General features: G+C 49.9%; 2 protein-coding genes across 14 annotated transcripts in view; both read left to right on the forward strand.

The window, feature by feature from the left end:
- The window catches only part of GTF2I (general transcription factor IIi), an 80,713-nt gene extending 76,794 nt beyond the window's left edge, over positions 1-3,919 (forward strand). For all 10 annotated transcript variants that reach the window (XM_049803484.1, XM_049803481.1, XM_049803483.1 and 7 more), the window contains 2 exons: positions 1,041-1,115; positions 2,813-3,919. In XM_049803484.1, coding sequence (XP_049659441.1) covers positions 1,041-1,073 — 33 coding nt within the window. In that variant the 3' untranslated portion in view covers positions 1,074-1,115; positions 2,813-3,919. The remainder of the gene's footprint in view (positions 1-1,040; positions 1,116-2,812) is intronic.
- A 3,052-nt stretch (positions 3,920-6,971) lies between these two features.
- On the forward strand, positions 6,972-17,274 carry NCF1 (neutrophil cytosolic factor 1). Of its 4 annotated transcripts, XM_049803503.1 has the most exons (12): positions 6,972-7,087; positions 8,194-8,398; positions 8,889-8,969; positions 9,321-9,396; positions 10,860-11,025; positions 11,164-11,219; positions 11,524-11,646; positions 12,194-12,301; positions 13,120-13,237; positions 14,102-14,209; positions 15,825-15,967; positions 16,816-17,274. In XM_049803503.1, the coding sequence occupies exons 2-12, from the start codon at positions 8,327-8,329 to the stop codon at positions 16,932-16,934; spliced, it is 1,170 nt and encodes a 389-aa protein (XP_049659460.1). In that variant the 5' UTR covers positions 6,972-7,087; positions 8,194-8,326; the 3' UTR covers positions 16,935-17,274. The 4 variants fall into 4 exon arrangements, with proteins under 4 accessions (XP_049659460.1, XP_049659461.1, XP_049659463.1 ...); XM_049803504.1 differs by lacking the exons at positions 6,972-7,087; positions 16,816-17,274 and adding an exon at positions 16,570-16,800 and having other exon boundaries at positions 7,727-8,398; XM_049803506.1 differs by lacking the exons at positions 6,972-7,087; positions 14,102-14,209 and having other exon boundaries at positions 7,727-8,398.
- The last annotated feature ends 513 nt before the right edge of the window (positions 17,275-17,787 follow it).

Below are 17,787 nucleotides of genomic sequence, written 5' to 3' on the forward strand. Positions count from 1 at the left end.
TCAGTGAAAAAACAGTTTCCTTCCAACATCATATTCTCTGTTTACAAAAAGAACAAAATCAGGCTCTGGGTCATATAGGCAGTGCTATACAGGCACGAGATTTCTTTGATTTACCTCCAAGCATCCCTGCGAACAAGAAAAAGCAAAGATTTTGTAATGAAGTTTCCTGGAAATGAAAAAAGTTGTATCAAAAGATGATGAATGCTTTAGCCAACAAGATAAGATTTCTTTCTCTCTTTATTTTAAGCATATCATAGTGCCTTCTTATGTGATACTGTGCATTGAAGAAGAAGAATTAGCTAGATTGAAATACAATAATGCAGAAGTCTGTATCTAGTTGAAAAGAGATGGGGAAAAAATCTGAAAAATTGTCAGTGCTGTGAAAACAAGAGTTTGTGCAGTGAATATTAATTTAATAACTAACCCAGAAGGCATGACTTGAGCACAAGTAGGTTCAGATGTTGTTAGCTAGCTTTGGAAAACAGCATCTTAAAAATTGTGGTCATGCCTGATGTATTTGAAGTCATGAGCTACAGACTTAGCTATGAGTGAAAAGCTTCACCCAGCATCGCGTATCCAATGAGATAGATGGTTGAAGGAAGGAATGGTGCTGAGGATTAACAAAGAGGAGGGAGGAGGACTGAAGAGCAGGATGCAGACCAAAACAGTAATATATCGTGACATTTTTTCACTGATTATGTGTTGTTTCCTTTTTGGATTAAGTACCTTTCCGGCCCAGTGAGTATTTCAGCCACATAGAAAGCATTTTTCAGTTTCATACACTTCTAATACCAATTTTTATTTCTGTTCTTTAAAACACAGAGTTCTCTAAGATCCCAGGCTGCTTTACATTGAAGTGAATATGGTAATTTCCACAGAATCAGATTGTGAATATGTTTTTATTTGCCATTAATAGTTTAAAAGGATAAATTAATGCTTTTCATATTTTTGTAATTCTTTTCTTATTAAATACAACAATAACAACAAAATTGTTTGGGAAGTTCCCTTTTCTCTTAATTCATTACTGCTTTTTTCAACAGATATTACAGAAAAAGAAGAAAATTCTCAAATAAAGCAAGAACCAGACCCAACGTGGTAGACCTCTTCAATACTGGGTAAAAGAATTTAGCGTTTCCTGAAGTCAACACCTGTCAAGGAATAATATTTTTATATTTTTGGGTGGCGAGAAGAGGGTTGAGATATAAGACTGAATGCCAGAAGGTGCCAGTCCTTGTGAATTATTTTGTCTCATTTCTCACCTATAAAATGTAGGATGTTTTCAATACCTTATCCAAATACAATGTAAAGCACATTGTGTTCAAATATGTGAGGCAGTCAGTCCTAGGAAAATGTGGCCTATAAATAAAAATGGGTGATGATAATTACATACCTCAGAGACAGAGTAACTGAAAGCTTAGGGAATTAGTGTTTATGAAGAGCTCTGACATGGTTGTGTGAAAGAGCATTATTATTCTTGGTAAAGCCTATAGAGTTCCAAATTGTAATTGAGCAGGAAAGCACTTCAATATGATTGCAATATTGTCTAAGCTTGGGACACTTGGTAAAGCTGTTAGCTGTGATGACAAACGAACTTTCTTTAAAAGTTTTTTTTATTTTCTGTTAAGTTTTATGAAAAGCTTAGTTTAGTTTACAATGCAAAACATTTTAGTGCAGGTAGAGAACAGTGCTAACGTTGCTATCACGTCTCTAAATGTAAAAGGCTGACCCATACAGTTGTGAGTCTTTATGCTTCATTCAGAGAAAATGGCAATTTTAAGCTATCGCAGCTCTGTAGTACTTTTTCCTGTTTCATTTTTTTTTTATAATACTCTAAACCAAATATTTTCTTCATTGTGTAGTGTTTGCTACTTTAGAGATTTGATTGATGTAATGTTGGATGCATTTATTTAGTATACTTGAGCTGTAACCTGTCTAGCTTTAGTAAGAAAATGACATGGTATTCAGCTCAGAGAAGAAGTCTGTGTACTATTCCCGTTCTGAGGGCACAGACAGGCAATCGGCAAAACCAAGCTCTGGTTCTTCATTTCTGCTGGCCTGAGCGGCTGAGAGGGATAATACCATTTGACCCTCACATGAAGCAGCGGCTGGAGGAGCCTGGAGCCTGCGGGTTTCACTCCTGGCACCATCCAGCTTTTTGGAGAGAAGGACAGGCTTGGCCATAGCCCTCCATCCGTGCCGCATAAACGCAGCCTGGTACATGTCAGGCTGCTGTTGGCATTGGGATGAGGGACTGAAGGGCCAAATGCAGAAATGATTTGGTAGAAACTGGCAGAGACTGACATACCAGCATACCAACTGTCTGTGCCCTAAGAATTTTAAGTACAGCAGTAGTCTTCCTAATAAATTGGTGAAGGCTGCTTTGGAAATATTTGTCGTAAAACTGAACATGGCAGGAGAAAATATAGTAAATAAAACATTTTGATTTGTTGTGGGAAGCACTTTGCCCAGTGGAGATATAAAAAGCCATCTCACTTGTCCATTAAAGGTCACGGAAATTTTGCCTGAGCAATGGAGCAATGGCCACACAACTTGGTGCTGCAGTGGTTCAGATTTTTGGATGCTATAGGCCATCCACTGAATTTATACTAAAGCAAATACTTGATCTAAATTCTTACAGAGACCACTCAAGCACAGGTTTAATGTAATATTTATTGAGAGCAATATTCGGCTTCTGCATGCTCTCTGAATCTAGGCCTAAAGAACATGAAAAGGCAACGCAAACTACTCATATTTGTAATAAAATACAGAGGTGCAATGAAACTAACTCACTTTTGTAATTTTTATTCTCTAGTCAGAAGCATCCAGTTCTGAGAAGAGCCTGCTGGGACTGTCTTGAGCTGTGTAATATAACTGTATAAGAGAAGTACCTTCTATACAAACCCTTTTTGTACTTTTAGATAGAAATGTCTACTTTTTCAGCAGTTCTGTGAATTGACTTAAAGCAAAGAATGACTGTAGATTTGGAATGGCTGGTTTTACTTTGGAATATATTATAAGGACTAAAATTTGATGCAGCAGTGCTGGGGAGATGACAGGGATTAAAATCAACAGGGACTTAACAGAGGCTGTCTACGTTTCCCAATGAAGCTGAATTTCACCGTACCTGAATGCATCTCAGCTTTTGTAATGAAGAACAATTCCTGCAAGTAGTTCAGTTTGTTAGTTTTACTTTGGGGGAGAAAAAAAAAACACAAAAAACCATTGCTTTTTGGTTCTTACTCCTTTAATGGCTGATTGGACAATAGTATCTGTATATTTGAACTAATTTTTCCTATGATATCTATCACAATTCATATGTTTTTCATAAATAAAAGATAAACTGTTTCACTTGACCGTTAGTACGCATTAATGAGATGGACTGTGAAATGGTCAGTATTTCAGTGTGTGGATTAGGAACCAATTTAAATTAAACCCTGTTAAAGATTGTTCCATTAATTCAAAGTAGTAAGTGCATGCTTTATCAGAATATCACATGTTTTATGTATGATGGGTCTGGCCTTGCAGTCCTAACGTAGGCAAAACTCGCATGGACCTGAGTGAGAGCTTTTCTCCTGAAGGCTGTGGGAGATGCCCTTCTGTTCATCTAGAACTAGTTATGGAAACATATGCTACAAGCTGCTGTAAGTCCTACTATGTCAAAAGTTAAGTCCCCTATAGTCCTGGTTATGCCCCACATTGTGTAAGAGACTCATGTGCACATTTTTTTTTTTAAGTTTCACAAACCATAAGAGATGTAAAGTTCTGGGTATATGATAATCTCTATAGAGAAGATGCAGATTATTGTAAAGGTTTCTCTTTTATTGGCATGGGTTTGGGATGACTGCATTATGCACAAATGGTAAACCTCCTTATTCCCTGATTAAGAAATAAAGACCTTCTGATGGTTTTCATGACTGTCCATGCAGTATACGTTTACATATTTTACAACAAATCAAGTTACAGCAGTAATTCTGTAGGCAGGTTGAACATGCTGTAGCTTAGTTACTCATTCCAGCAAAGGAAGTAAGCTCCAGTCATGCCTTTCAGACAGAAATCCAGCTCTGGGTGGGTGAGGTTGTTGTATCTTCAAGGAAAATTTTGAAGCCTTAAATTCAGTTAGGTACAGTGTCCGTTCCCTGGGACCAACCTGAAATTCAGCAGATTAATTCAGAGCAGCACACGCTCTGTCATTCTGGAGGCAAGGGAGAGCTGTAGGATGTGTGCTTAACGTTTTCACAATTGCTCCGTGCAGATCTAGGTGCTCCCACTTAAATACTCAGACCTTGTGCTGTTGATGTCAGTAGGAGCAGGGCTAGGCCCATGCTGAGTCATTTTGAAAATGCTCGTCCCCATTGTACTTTCCAGCTCTCCAGATGGGAACTGGTGGTGACCAATGCAGTGCTGCCTTCCTGTCTCGGCAAACAGCCGCTATCTCACTCCCATGGGAGTGAGCCCCTTGACTTAATTTACCTGTTGACTCTCAGCCGTATGGGTGCTATCCCAAATCATAACCACTGATGTATTTCACTGCTGATTGCTTTAATAGACATGCTCAGTTAATGTACCTCCATAAACAGGTTGTTATCAGGGCAACGGCCAGTTCCGCGATTGCTGCTACAAATGTTTAGAATGAGGAAATGAGTTAATGCAGCTTTCCCTGGGTTTTCAGCTGGCTCTCAACTTCCCCTTTTGAAAAAGCGGAAGGACGGTCCATCCCTTCTTCTCTCGAAGCTATCTTTAGGAGGCACTTACTGCACAGCTGCCTGCCCAGCAAGGCTATATATTGCTGATGGAATTGTTAGTGCTCCCTCCAAATGAGGGCAAGGCATCATAGCAAAGGAACTGTGAAAATAAGTAATTCCAGCTTACTGCCTTGTCAAGTATATAACAGCAGAGTGTGGACATCCTGCAACTTGATGTGCAGGAGCTGGAAAAAAAAAAAAAAGTGAAAACTGATGCAGTGGTTCTTACTGGAAGGACTGGAGTCCTTACGTGATGCTGGGAGTCAGGGGGGTGGTGTGCCTTGGTTCCATCCCACTGCTGGGCTTGCGGTAATGCTGCTGCGTGCATCGGCATTCAACACTGAAGTGTCTTTTTGGTCCCAGACATTTTGAGTTATATCCAGTAGAGAGATATTAGACTGACAAAATACTGCACCAATATTTATACCTTCCCAATATCCATTTTATATTAAAGAAGTATCTATCTCTCTATATACGACAGTCCTAACAGGTAGCAGACTTTTAAGGTGTTGACCATGTGTGAAAATCTCACTCGTTTCCAAGCTAATACTACATGAGGTGTGTCACTCTTTGGTTATTGAGTGATAATGCCCTAAAAAACCTTGGCTGTACTAATAAACAAGTAAATAAATAAAATTGCAACAACTTACCAGAGCTCTGAATATTTTTTGTTCCAGCAGAGAAGTTTTGTGGTGATGAAGTAGCAGACAAGTATTTATTCCCCATGTTTTACTGAGACAAGTATTTATTCCCCATGTTTTACTGAACTTTAAAAGCCCATCCTGTGCCTTGGGCTGGCTCCTGTCTCTAAAATAGGGATTTTTGGATCCAGGTAGTGTAGGATCCAGGGTGTCCGTCGTGGAGCCTGGTGTTCCTCGGGTGCAGCACCCCAGCTTTTCCTGCAGCTGTAACCACTAGATGTCAGATGAGGTCCAGCACCTGCATGGTGCAGCTGCTGGCCGGTGGTTTTCCCTTGGGATTTGAAGTTTTCCACATACAAAACTTGAAGCCTTTCTCTTTTGTTTCTTTTCGTATCTGTCCTATCAGCAACAGACTGCAAAGAAAGATGCCAGACTTTCATTTTTGTGACTTTGCAACAGTTGTTAGAGCACATGGTACTGTTCACACACAGCAGTTTGCCATCAGTGACACAAGCAGGGCCTCCCTTGGCTCTGGATTGAATTAAATTTAAACTAAAAAAAAATTTTTAAAAATCAAAGATTACATTTTGAACAGAATTAGGGTGGCATTCCTTTCTTCAGCTTTTAATTTCTAGGAGGCTTTGGTACTAGTTTTGGCTGGAGCGCTACAGAAAAGAGAATAGTCCATTTGCCTAGGAAACTCAACCTCCAGTGCTTTCTCGTCAATAACCCTGATTGGAATCTGTCACCTTAAGTCCCGTGTCTGCTGTTCCTACTCCAAAGCAGTGGTGCCTTGCTGCAAAGCACTGCTACCAACTTGGTCTGGAGGCCAGTGGGAGTTCTCCATCTCTCTCAAAGATCAGGTCCTGCATTCAGATGCCAGCCTTGTTTCCCAAAGCATGAATCAGCTCATGAACTCCATAAATGCAGCTTGTTTGTCAGGTGGGTCATTACTTCTCCAAGAATTTTATTCTAAAATTATGCTTGTTGACACCTAGTAACTATGGGGCAGTTGGTAGAAACACTAAGCTGTGTATATACTGAGTTACAGGTTGCATCTCTCTCTGAACTAACCTATCGCCAGCAGTGAGATCTACAAGGTCCATTTCATTTCTCACATCACAAGATGTGAAGTGAGGAAACAGGAAGAAAGTGGGTTCCAGTAATGTACTGTCTGTAAAGCAGTTTTAAACTTGGTACAAACAATTGTAATTATGAAATCAGCTTTCATGACGAATTTTGTGGTGATTCTGCACAAGAAGCAGCAATCTGGCTATTAACAGAGCAGAATCCAGACAGTCCTGGAGGTATCATTTTTAGTATTAGTGGTTGTATAATTTTGCTTTGCGTACAGGGAAGTCCCCATGTTAAAATAGTATGAAACCAAATTTAAATGACCGTGTTTCTGATCTCAACATCTGCAAAGTACCATACTTGAGATTCAGGGGAAAGCTAAGCTTAGTATTTGATTTTTTTAATGCAGCCAGAGCAAGCTTTTGTCTTTACAGCTAATAAAGGCATCAGGGGCTTTCCCTGTGCCACGGTTTGCTGATGATGATCAGTGGGGAGAGCCCGTGTTAGCTCCACTCATGGTTTGGGGCTACTGCCTGCCAGCAACAGGGACACGGGTGCTGCCTCGTTGACCAAGACATCTCCACTCCCGGTTGAGCGTGGGTCTGGGCTTGCTTTGACGACCAGCTTGCGGTAAGGGGTTGGCCTGCCGGGGACACGAGCTGCATCCGAGCACGGGCTGCCAGAGGAGAGGTAGCGGAGGGAGTCAGGGATGGGGCCGAGGGCTCGCGTCCGGGCGGCCGGCTGGAGCTGGGGTCCTGCCGAGCATCCCGTGGAGAGCGGTCCCGGCTCCGTCGGGACAGCCCAGCACTGGCACCCGTTGTAATCAAGGGTGCCCTTGCTGGGGACAAAAGTACTCTGGGGTGCACCTTTGCCTGCGAGCAGTGAGGTTGATAACCTGCAGCCTTTGTGTCCCTCCAGGCCTTTCTGCTCGGAGCTGGGGGCGGAGGAGGAGGAGGATGCTGGTGCGCTGCCATTTCAGAGGGGCTTTGCAAGGGACCCTCGCGCTCTCCCAGTGGGAGGCAGAGGTCCATCTCCAGCCCACCCTGGGGTTTCCCCATGCCTGAGGTCCCCCGTGGCTGATGCTTCCACACAGCCCTGTGCCTGGGTAAGGCAGCGAGCGGAGCTGTGGTGCTGGGGCTGGCTCAGGTCCTCGGGGGCTGCTCAAGGGAGCCTTTTGGTGGCAGATTTTGGGGAAGCCACAGGTGACTGTCAGGAAATGACGATGCAAGGGCAGGACCTCTTGTGTGCGCAGCCTGTGGCTGCCCCATCCTGCCTGTGCTGTGCCCCCAGCTTCCCTGCCTGCCCTGGGAGCACAGGACAGTCTCCCAGCCATACAGACGACGGTGCTGCTGCCCCCGGGCTCAGGGAGCACATTACATACTTCATTCAGCCCATCCAGCTCTGCTCAAGAGGGCGAAGACTCCTCTGGTTGCCATTGCCAAGGCACTTGTCCGTCCTCGACCCTCTGCGAAACGGGTGCTGCAGCACCCTGTGCCATCACAGGGCTGTGCCAGCAGTCAGAGGGGCCACTTGGCTAACGGGGCAGCTGCCCTGGCCCTGGCCCTTCACTGTCCTCTGATTTGAGAGGTGCCTCCAGGGCACCCCCCGGGGCCTCCCTGCTGCCCTCCTCCTTCCCAGCCCTGGAGCCGCTGGAGGGGCTGGGCTGGAGACTCCCCACGGGAAACACCGACTCAATACAAACCACAGCGGGTGAACGATTACGGGTGTGATTGCAGCAGGACTTCTGCTTTCCCGGCGACTTTAACAGCGGAGCAGAGCTGTGCGAAGGCAGAGGAGGGGGGAGGACGCCGAGACGCCTGGAGAGGCAGGAGCAGGGGCTGGAGTGGGACACCGTGGCTAGGAGCAGCTATGGGGGATGTCTTCATCCGGCACATCGAGCTGCTGGGCTACGAGAAAAGGTTTTTCCCCAGCCAGCACTATGTGAGTATGCAGCGACCTTCCAACAAGCTGAGTAGCGAAGACTGGCCAGGGTAAAAACCTGGCCAGCAAATTTTTTTAGACAAATGTGACCGAGGGACTAAGAGCATCCTTTTTTGGGGGGGGGGGGGGGTGGGGTGGTGGCTGATGGCATGAGCTGGAGGCAGCCAGAGGCTAAAATGTCCTGAACGCACAATATTTTGGGCACCTCCTTTGCAAGCCATCAGTTACTTTGCAGGCTTGGAAAGGGCTTTTCCCTCTTTGATTCCCACCTGTCTGCATGTTTCTGTCCCCACTCCATCCCTGCCAAGCTGCCCTAGCGCCCAGCTCGCTCGCTGCCTGGGCAGAGCTACTCGCTTTGGGGTGGTGGAAGGAAAACACGCAGTGTATCTAAAACTGAAACACCTGCGGGGCTCCCTGGGGCCTTCGGTCACAGCAGGGTGCGGGTTCCCGCTCACCCACAGAGCTGCAGTGCCTTTGCTTTGTCCCTCAGGTCTACATGTTCCTGGTAAAATGGAACGACCTCTCCGAAAAGGTCGTCTACCGCCGGTTTACCGAGATATACGAGTTCCACGTGAGTCACCCTGGGGCAAGAACTGGCCTCCAGCCCAGCAGAACAGGGGGCTGGGTGGGGAAAAATAAGAGGGCAAATACCAGGTGAAATTGCCCCAAAACAAACCTGGCTCAAAAGAGGCTCCTGGGTCCCAATGCTTCAATCTCCTTCACCCCTTGAAACGGGGAGCCATCGGCTCTGTGCTCCCCTGGCAGATTTCTCCCAGTGCCGAGGCACAGGGTCCAGCCAGCACATGCCAGTGGCAGTGGGGCGAGTGCTGGGAAGTGGGGCAGGCTGCAGGCAGGGGTGCGGGTGCTACAGGGGCATATCCCGGTGCCATCCTCACGGCTTGTGCCTGGCTCTGCTCCGCAGAAAGCGCTGAAGGAGATGTTTCCCATTGAATCTGGGGACATCAACGTGGAGAACCGGATCATCCCACACTTGCCAGGTGAGCAGCAGGTGCTGGGCCTGGGGAGTGAAATAGAAATTGCAGCTTGTTGGGAAATTCCCCAGCGGGCCGAGCTCTGCAGGCTGCCTCCTGCGCAGGTGCTTGGTGCGTTTCTGTTCCCCACTGGGTTTGAAATCAAAACCCCAGAATGTTCTGAGCAGCGGTGGTGGTTTCTCCCAATACTCACCAGCCCCACAGACCCCGTCCTTCCTCCCTGAAGTCTGGGCACCCCGGAGACATGTCCTGCAGCATTGGCTGCAACCCTCAGCTGGTGCAAAGGGTCTGGCTTTGGGGAGGCTGAGCCCTCCTTTGGTGACACCATCACTGGGATTGGTTTTAGTGACATTATGGCAACACAGATATTTTGTAAGAGGAAGTGATGCAATGTGTATTCAATGACAGGGAATGAATTCCTGATCCAAAGAGCTGATGGTTTGTCCCCAAGCAAGGTGCAGGTCAGCAATATTCCCCCTTTTATTTAATTTCCTGCTTTAGAGGAAGCAGGAAGGAGTATGAGAAATAGCTGCGGGTTGTGGTCGACACCTCTTGAGGAGGAATAAACCTGCACCACAGAGCATTGTGGGTGCCATGTCTTGGGGGGGCTCCCCTTGGGGGCTAACACAGCTGTGCTGGGACCCTTCCCACATGCTGCCGCTGCCATGCTGGGACTCTTCAGAGTGTCCTTGTCCCGTTTGGGGAACTGAAAGCACTGGAGGATGAGGCAGGCGTCAGACTGCTGGGGGGGGGTGTATGTCATGGGCTGCACACATGCAGCCTGACATGGGGTTCAACACTGCTGTGGGTCAGGGCTGCCAGCAGCATTTTGGAGCCCTGGGGTCAAGACCGGCTGCTGCAGGACATGCACCATGGCCAGTGGGACAGAGGGATGTGTGCGTCTCCCCCAGCCGCAGGCTGGTCCTGAGCCCCTCCTTGGGCCCCAGTGTAGCTGCTGTATTTGTAGCCCAGTGGCTGGGCTTAGTCTGAGCACGGATGTGGGAGTTGTCCTGTAAGTGAAATGGGGTCAAACGGGGTCTTTTCTGGGCTTGCACGAGCTGTGTAAGGGTGCATGGGCTGCAGGGGATGAGTCCAGCTGCACAGAGCTGTGCTCTGTGGCACCTGGGCTGCACGCTGCACTGTGCTCACCTCTCAAGCTGCACTGCCAAAATGAGGAACCCACAGCTGTAGCTCTTCTGCAAAGCAGCCGTGGCCCTGCAGTGAGCTTCTCCCCAGTTTTTTCAGCACCGTGCATCGCCCTCCGTGTGCATGCCAGGGCCAAAGCAGCACAGGAGACGGGGCCATGCTCTCGCAGAACTTCACCTTATGGGCACCATGCAGCCATGCAGCGCCCTGGGGCCAAATCCACTTGTTTTCAGGGCAAAATTAATGATTCAGAGCAGCCTGCTTGGGAAAGTTGTAAAAACAGGGCACTCTGCTTTTTCTGAGTGCTTTCCCCTCTCCCCCAGCACCGAAGTGGTTTGACGGGCAGCGCTCAACGCAGAACAGGCAGGGCACGCTGACTGAGTACTGCTACATGCTGGTCAACCTGCCCCACAAGATCTCCCGATGCCTGCATGTGATCAACTTCTTCAAGGTCCGTCACGACGACATGAACCCTGTCACAGACAGCCAGTGAGTCCAGCTGCCTGCCATTTTGGGGGAAATCCTGCATCCCCAGCCCCGGGTGCTGGCAGCAGCCCGCAGGGAGGGCACCACTGCCAGCGGTGAGGGGTGGCTGGTATTGAGCTGCCTTTGCTCTGACCTGCCTAGAACCAAGAAGCCCGAGGTCTTCCTCCTGCCAAAGGATGCCAAGAAAAACCCCACCGGTAAGAGGCCTCAGAGGAGTGCAAGCAGCTGCCTTGGCAGCAGCAAAGCCTGGCAGGGAGAGGGGCAGCCATCCCATGGCAGATGCCGTGACTGAGAGCACGGTCTGTGTGCCAGAGCTGCAGCTGGGAGGAAACCACAGCCTTTGGAGGAATGAGTCCTTGTCCTGGGATCTAGCTGGTTTGGGACCAGAAGAGGCTGGGAGAGTACTTTGGGCTGTCCTGGGGCTGCTTTCGGCTTGCCTGAAATAGGGTATTTCTGTGCTGGGGACTGGGAGAGGGAACGTTTCTCACTTTTCCCACGCAGACATCACGGGCCCCATTGTCCTGCAAACATACCGAGCCATCGCCGACTATGAGAAGAGCTCCACATCTGAGATGGCTCTAAAAGCTGGGGACATGGTAGATGTTGTGGAGAAGAGCGAAAGCGGTATGTGTCCATCTCTCCGAAGAGCCCCTGAGGGCCAGCCCCCTCCTAGCTACCATTTCAGCAGGGACAGGGACTGTCCTTGCATCTCATGTCCAAACGCAGCATGCGAGTTAGTTACGCCAGTGCATGGGTTAAAGGGTAGGCGGTTATTTCAGGGTCTCCTGATGGAGAGGAGAGGCTCAGAGCACATGCAACTGGCAGGACCGAACCTCTTGGTGCTTCCTGCCCTCTTGGGACATGTTTCACATTCACATGGAGCCACATGACAGTTGGTTTTGTCTGGGGAGGTTGTGGGGCAATCCTAGAAAACCGTGCAACTTCTTTGCGTGCCTCAGCCTATGAGGTTTCCTGCCCAGGAGGAAACAGGATGAACTGGCCAAGCTCCCTGGTTCCACCATGTAAACAGAGACTGGTCCCGGTGCCATCCCCTCCATCCAGGCCATGTGGATGCCCGCGCCTGCCCTGGCCAGGGACAGACCCGGTGCTGGTGCCCCCACAGTGTCCCCGCAAGACCCTCTGCTCTTGCCCACGGCTGCTTTCCTTGCAGGATGGTGGTTTTGCCAGGTGAAGAATAAACGGGGCTGGGTGCCAGCTGCCTATCTGGAACCAATGGATGGTCCTGATGAGTCTGAAGAGCAGGAGCCCAACTACGCAGGTAAAATGTTGGGGTAACTGGGGTGTGCACCAGAGCACCAGTGTGCCGCACCTCCCTGCTGGGATGGTTCATTGCAAGGCCCCAGTCGTGCAGTCCGCACTGAGCAGGACCGCTGGGCAGGAAGATGTTGCTGTAGGAGCTGCCAGGAGGGATAAATCTCATGGTTAGGTACCTCAGTGTCAACCTCAGGAGCTTCCCATGACTTGCAGCTCAGCAGTACATGCTTGTTTTGGCTGATCACACAGGCACATCTTCATCCAGTGGCCATCCTGAGCTAGCTGGGTGAACGCCAAGTTGCTGGGTTAGCAAAGGAGTGTGGTGCAGCATCCGAACCGAGACACAGGCTTTCCCTAGCGCTTGGCTTCCGTGCTGTCCTTATCAGCCCTCCGCATCGCCCCACTGTGACAGTGGGGCCTTATCGCACAGGAGCAGAGGGAGGATCCTGCAGACTCATGCTGATTGCTCTCCAGGCTTCATCTGTGTGGTTTTTGAAACACTGCAACAGACTATTAGCACAACACTTCTTCCTCATTTAATCGTCTGAATTATAAACATGGTCTTCAGCAGAGATAGGTGTGCTTCCACTGCTTGCATTCGCCAGCTTTCTCCTGGAGAGGTGCTGGAGGGGCTGGGATGAGCCACAGGCACTAACAAGGCTGAGGAAAGTCTGAATTCAAACTTGGAGACCTGAAGCACCCTGAGATTTGCCTAAAATGTAGGGAAGATGCCCTGGTGCCTCCTCTCCTCAGTGGCTGGAGAGGCTGAGCCCCATCCCTGGGGTGGTAGCACACAAACCACTGTCCTGATTTTGTGCACAGGTGAGCAGTACATTGTCCAGAAAAGCTATACAGCCGTGGAGGAGGACGAGCTGACCCTCAAGGAGGGTGATACCATTGAAGTCATCCACAAGCTGCTTGATGGCTGGTGGGTCATCAGGTGAGAGATGCCAAGAACAAATCAGGCAAGCGGGATTTGGGCGGAGGGAAGGGATGACCCGGCCGTTCTGCACGTTGGGGCTGTGAAAGCCACTGACCGTTTTGTGCTGCTGCCCAGCACTTCCTTTTTGCAGGGCTGGTTCTTGTAGCCTGTGGCTTTGCCAAATGTTAAATGTTGCAGCTGGGGCTTCCTCTGCTGGGGGCTTCAGAAACATCCAAGAAGGAGGCAGATGAAAAAAAAAAAAGTATCTGATATTTTGCCTTTAAGTATTCTGACACATTGTGCTTCGCGAAACCTCAGCTTTCATCCCAGCCCTGGCCTGCCCTGCAAACTTGGGCTTTCCCAAGGGGAACCCCAGCTGCATCTGTGTTCTGGAGAGTCACAGATTGCGCATTCACAGCAGGACACGGCATGGCTGCAAACCATGGGGAACCTCCTGCCGCAGCCTGTGCCCAGGCGAGTGGCACCAGGAGGATCTCCTGGTGTTTGCAGGTGTGCTGGGCTGGAGGGGGGAGACGGGCCAGGGACCAGGGAGTGTTCTTGAGCACACAGCGGCAGGGTGTCTGGCAGGAGGCTCTGAGCAATGCTTCAGGAGCCCAGTGAAACCCCGAGGGGAGATAATATGAGCTGGTAAGACCCTGAAAGCTGTGAGCCATTGCTCTCTCTGCTACTTACTTGCTTTTGGGACTCAAGCCACACTTTCAGTGAGAGCCACAGGCACACAGGGTGGGAGGACAGTCAAAGCCCCCCTCACTGCAAAGGACATGAGAAATAACCCAGCCAGCACCAGCTGGGGTCAGGCATGAGGAGCTGGTGGTTCCAGAGCCACGGCTGCAAGCGATGTTGCTTTGTGTTGCACTGCAGGAAGGATGAAACCACAGGTTATTACCCCTCCATGTACCTGCAGAAAGCTGGGGAGGCGAACACCTCCGTGAAGAGTGAGCTGAGGAACCGGATTGCTCCTCCACGGAGGTAGGAGAAGCCCTGGGTGGGGGCGAGGAGGACTAAAGCTCTTCTTCGAGGGGGTGAAATGAAACCAGACAGTGATTTGTGGTGTCCCTTGCTCACCCTGGCAATGAGGAACTTCCCAGGAGAGACGTGAGCAGGGCAAAGACAGAACAGGAGGCAGATCCTGCAGGGCTGCAGCAAAAATAGCTCAGTGCTCCCCGACTTCCAAGGGTGGAGAGGCACCCCAGCATTTCTGATGCAGGGCTGCATGATCCTTGCTCTAGCAGGTCCTTTAGCCAGGCGTATTTCTCCTTGTCCTTCTGCAAAGTTTCTTTTCTGGGCTAATCTTGTTTAATTTTCAAATTGGCCTTTTTTTCTTATTTCCTAAGTGCACCCACTGAATCTTTGAGAAGCGAGGAGAGATTTGACTAATCAGAGTTGCCAAATGGCCTAATCTGATGGGAGGATTTGAGCTAATGGAAAGGATTTTATTTTGATTAAAAAGATAAAAAGCAATAATAACTCCTTAATTCCGATGCAAAGAAAACTGCTAGGAAGGGCAGAGCTTGCCTCTATCTTTTCTTCCCTACAAGAAAACACGGCAGCCTTGCTATAAAATCTCTCAAAATCCAGCTCTGCTGGAGCACGTATTGAGCGTGAGACAGTGTAAAATGGCCCAAATCCACCTATTTGAGCACAGGGATGCTAACTGATACCCTTGGAGGAGGTGAGGTGGCCTGTTTCAAGGACAGTGACTTGCCCCCCATGGTGAATGCTGTCCCTGTGGTGCTGGCTGGTGATGGCAGCCAGGTTGAGCCTTGTTGCAAAGGTGGAGACCTGCCTTTGTGGGCAAGAGCTTTGCTATGAAATGGGGTGCTCAGAGCAGGGAGGGGCTGAAGGTAGATGGGCATGTTGCCTTGAGCAGAGCAATAGGACGATGCCATGGGGTGGACATCAGGAGCCACTTTGCTTATGCCCTGGTAGTGAATACAAAGCGGTGGCTTCCATCTGCTTGCCTGGGGACAGTCCCCAACGCTGGGGGTTCCCCTATGGCAACATGCTGCCGCACAACCCCAGGCTGCTCAGCCTTTCACTTCTCTCAGTAGTTTCTCTGCTGTGGGTTCAACACTGCACATACAGGTGCACGCTGACACGTACCCCACACTCTGTTCCCCTGGCCCAAGGACTGAGCCTTGGGCGTTGGGGAGCCATGCCAAACCCCACACTAGCATCTTAGTGTTGCAGCCAGTATAGATGCCATATGTGTATGTCCATCCATCCAAAAGCAAAGCTATAGATCATTTCCAGGGCTTTCTCGAGCTCTGGGGAAAACCTCACGCCCATCTCATCTGATCTACCTTGCCATCCCCATCATTACTTTCCAGGCTTGTGCTCGGGCTTTACCATTCAGTATTTGCTTCCAAAGCACCACTCCAGCTGCCTCCTAACATGCTGTACATCATGTCTCACCTATGCTTTCCCTCGAGGGCTGCTTTCCACCAGGTGAAACCAAAAAGCAGATATTGGGGTTTGGGTGAGGCAGAAGAGGAAGCACGGGGGGGAAATCCTCAGTGAGAAAGTGCATGATGTGAGAGCTGCCGGCATGGAAACTGAAAGTTTTGTTTCCCACTCACTGCAGATCCACCATCCGAAATGCGAAGAGCATCCACAAGCAGAGCCGGAAGCTGATCAGCCAGGAGACCTACAGAAGGAACAGCAAGAAGTACATCCAGAGCCAGAGGAACATGAAGGAAAACTTGCAGAACAAGGCCAAAGTCCTCAGTAAGTCTCAATAGGGCTTTTGCCCTGGATGTGGGCTGAAGTCCTGCAGGCACAGCTCATGCCCTCCAATGCCTGTTGCTGGAGCTGTGGGCACGAGCAAACAAGCCTGGGAATCCCTGTGCCACGCTGAAAGATCTGGGTGGGGAGGAGGAAATGAGTCTTCTTTTCTCCAAACCCTCTGCACTTCATGCCCTAATGTTGGGCTGTCCCTACAGGGCAGCACGGCCTCTGGCTCTGCCCCATCACAGGTGGGAGGTGATGCAGTAGGACAACACATGTAAGTCACACGTTGCCTGTCCACCCTTCTCATGTGGGGGAAGCATGTGCAGGGAGGTGTTTCTTTTCAGTGAGGTTTCTTACCTCTGGTCTGACAGAGAAGGAGCAGCTCATGGTGACATTTCTGCCCTCAGTAGGTCCTGGTAAAAGTAAGCCCACATTTAGGACCTGTGCTTTCCTCTGTGCACCTAACCTCACCTGTGCTGCTCTTACCATTACCATTATCATGTATGTTAGCTGTCAGCAAAGCACATAGAGGGAGGTGGTGCATAAAGAAGGAGGCTGCTGTTGAGGTAGACGCTTTAGATCTGGTAATCCCTGTGCAGGGTCCATGACCTTCCCAAGGGAGAGCAGCTCGTTGCACAGACCTAGAGCTGGGCTCCTGCCCAAGCACAGCTCCCAACCAGGAACCGATGGGCTCATCCCACCACCCTGACCTCCAGGGAAGACCATCACACACAGCTGAGACAGGAGGAGAGGCAGGAACTTTGGTGACCATTACATGAACGTTCACATGAAGGTGCGGGATGGTGGAGAGCTCTGACCCATCTGTATGTCCACTTTACCTGCAGTTGAGAAAAATGAGCAAGAGGAGAACAAGCCCAAGGCTCAGCCTGCTGTTCCTCCCCGTCCCAGCAAAGACCTCATACTGAACCGCTGTACCGAGAGCACCCGGAGAAAGATCCTGTGAGCCCTCAAGCCCCCCACACCAGCCAGCCGATGCTTTATCTCTGCTAGCTCCTGTGCAGCCGGGGCTTAGAGCCAGAGTGGGGGCTCCAGGTGGCTCTGGCAGCTGCCGCAGGCCCCAGGTTGCTGCCGGCCAGATCGGCGCAGCCCAGTGCCCATTTTCATCCACTGGTACAGCAAGCCCAAAATGTCCTAATGACACTGTGAGGAGAGCTCCAGCCCCACTCCACTGGCTCCTGGAGAGCTGAGGCCATTGGGGACCCCTTGCCACTAGACCCCCTTTTTTTGTCTATTTGTATTTTGAATGATTTTGCATCTTTCACCAATAAAGGAGAGACACTTTATAGATGTATTTCAATGTCTGGGGAGCAGCCTGGTGGCCGGCAGCAGGAAAGGCATTTCTCCCTGGCATGTCCGGTGGGGTATTGGGCAAGGGAATCTTGCGAAAGATGCTGGCAGGAAGGAAATTTGGTGGAGGGGGCAAAAGGACAGCAGCTTCCTCCTGGAAGGCAGCTGCTTCACTCCCTCTAATAGAAAGCGAAGGCTGGGGTGTGGGTATATGGTGTTCGCTGGGGTGGGGTAGGAGCCATGAGGCAAGGTGGCCACGTCGAATGGCAGCAAGGTGTGAGGGCTGTGCAGGGCAGGTGGCCCAGGGCCCGTGGGGCTGCCAGGGCGTGAGGGGCGAGCGACTTCCCAAGGCTGTGGACCCTGGTCCCTCCTGCCACCTCATGGAGGGCCGCCATGTTGGGAGGCCAGCAGCCATCACAGCATGGCCAGCGCCTCGGGGACAGGGCTGTTTTGCAACAGGGAGAGTGGTGCGAGATGCCACCACAGCCAGCCCTGCCACCGCCACAACG

The sequence above is a fragment of the Accipiter gentilis genome, chromosome 6 (assembly GCF_929443795.1).
Source record: "Accipiter gentilis chromosome 6, bAccGen1.1, whole genome shotgun sequence".
Taxonomy (NCBI): Eukaryota; Metazoa; Chordata; class Aves; order Accipitriformes; family Accipitridae; genus Astur; species Astur gentilis.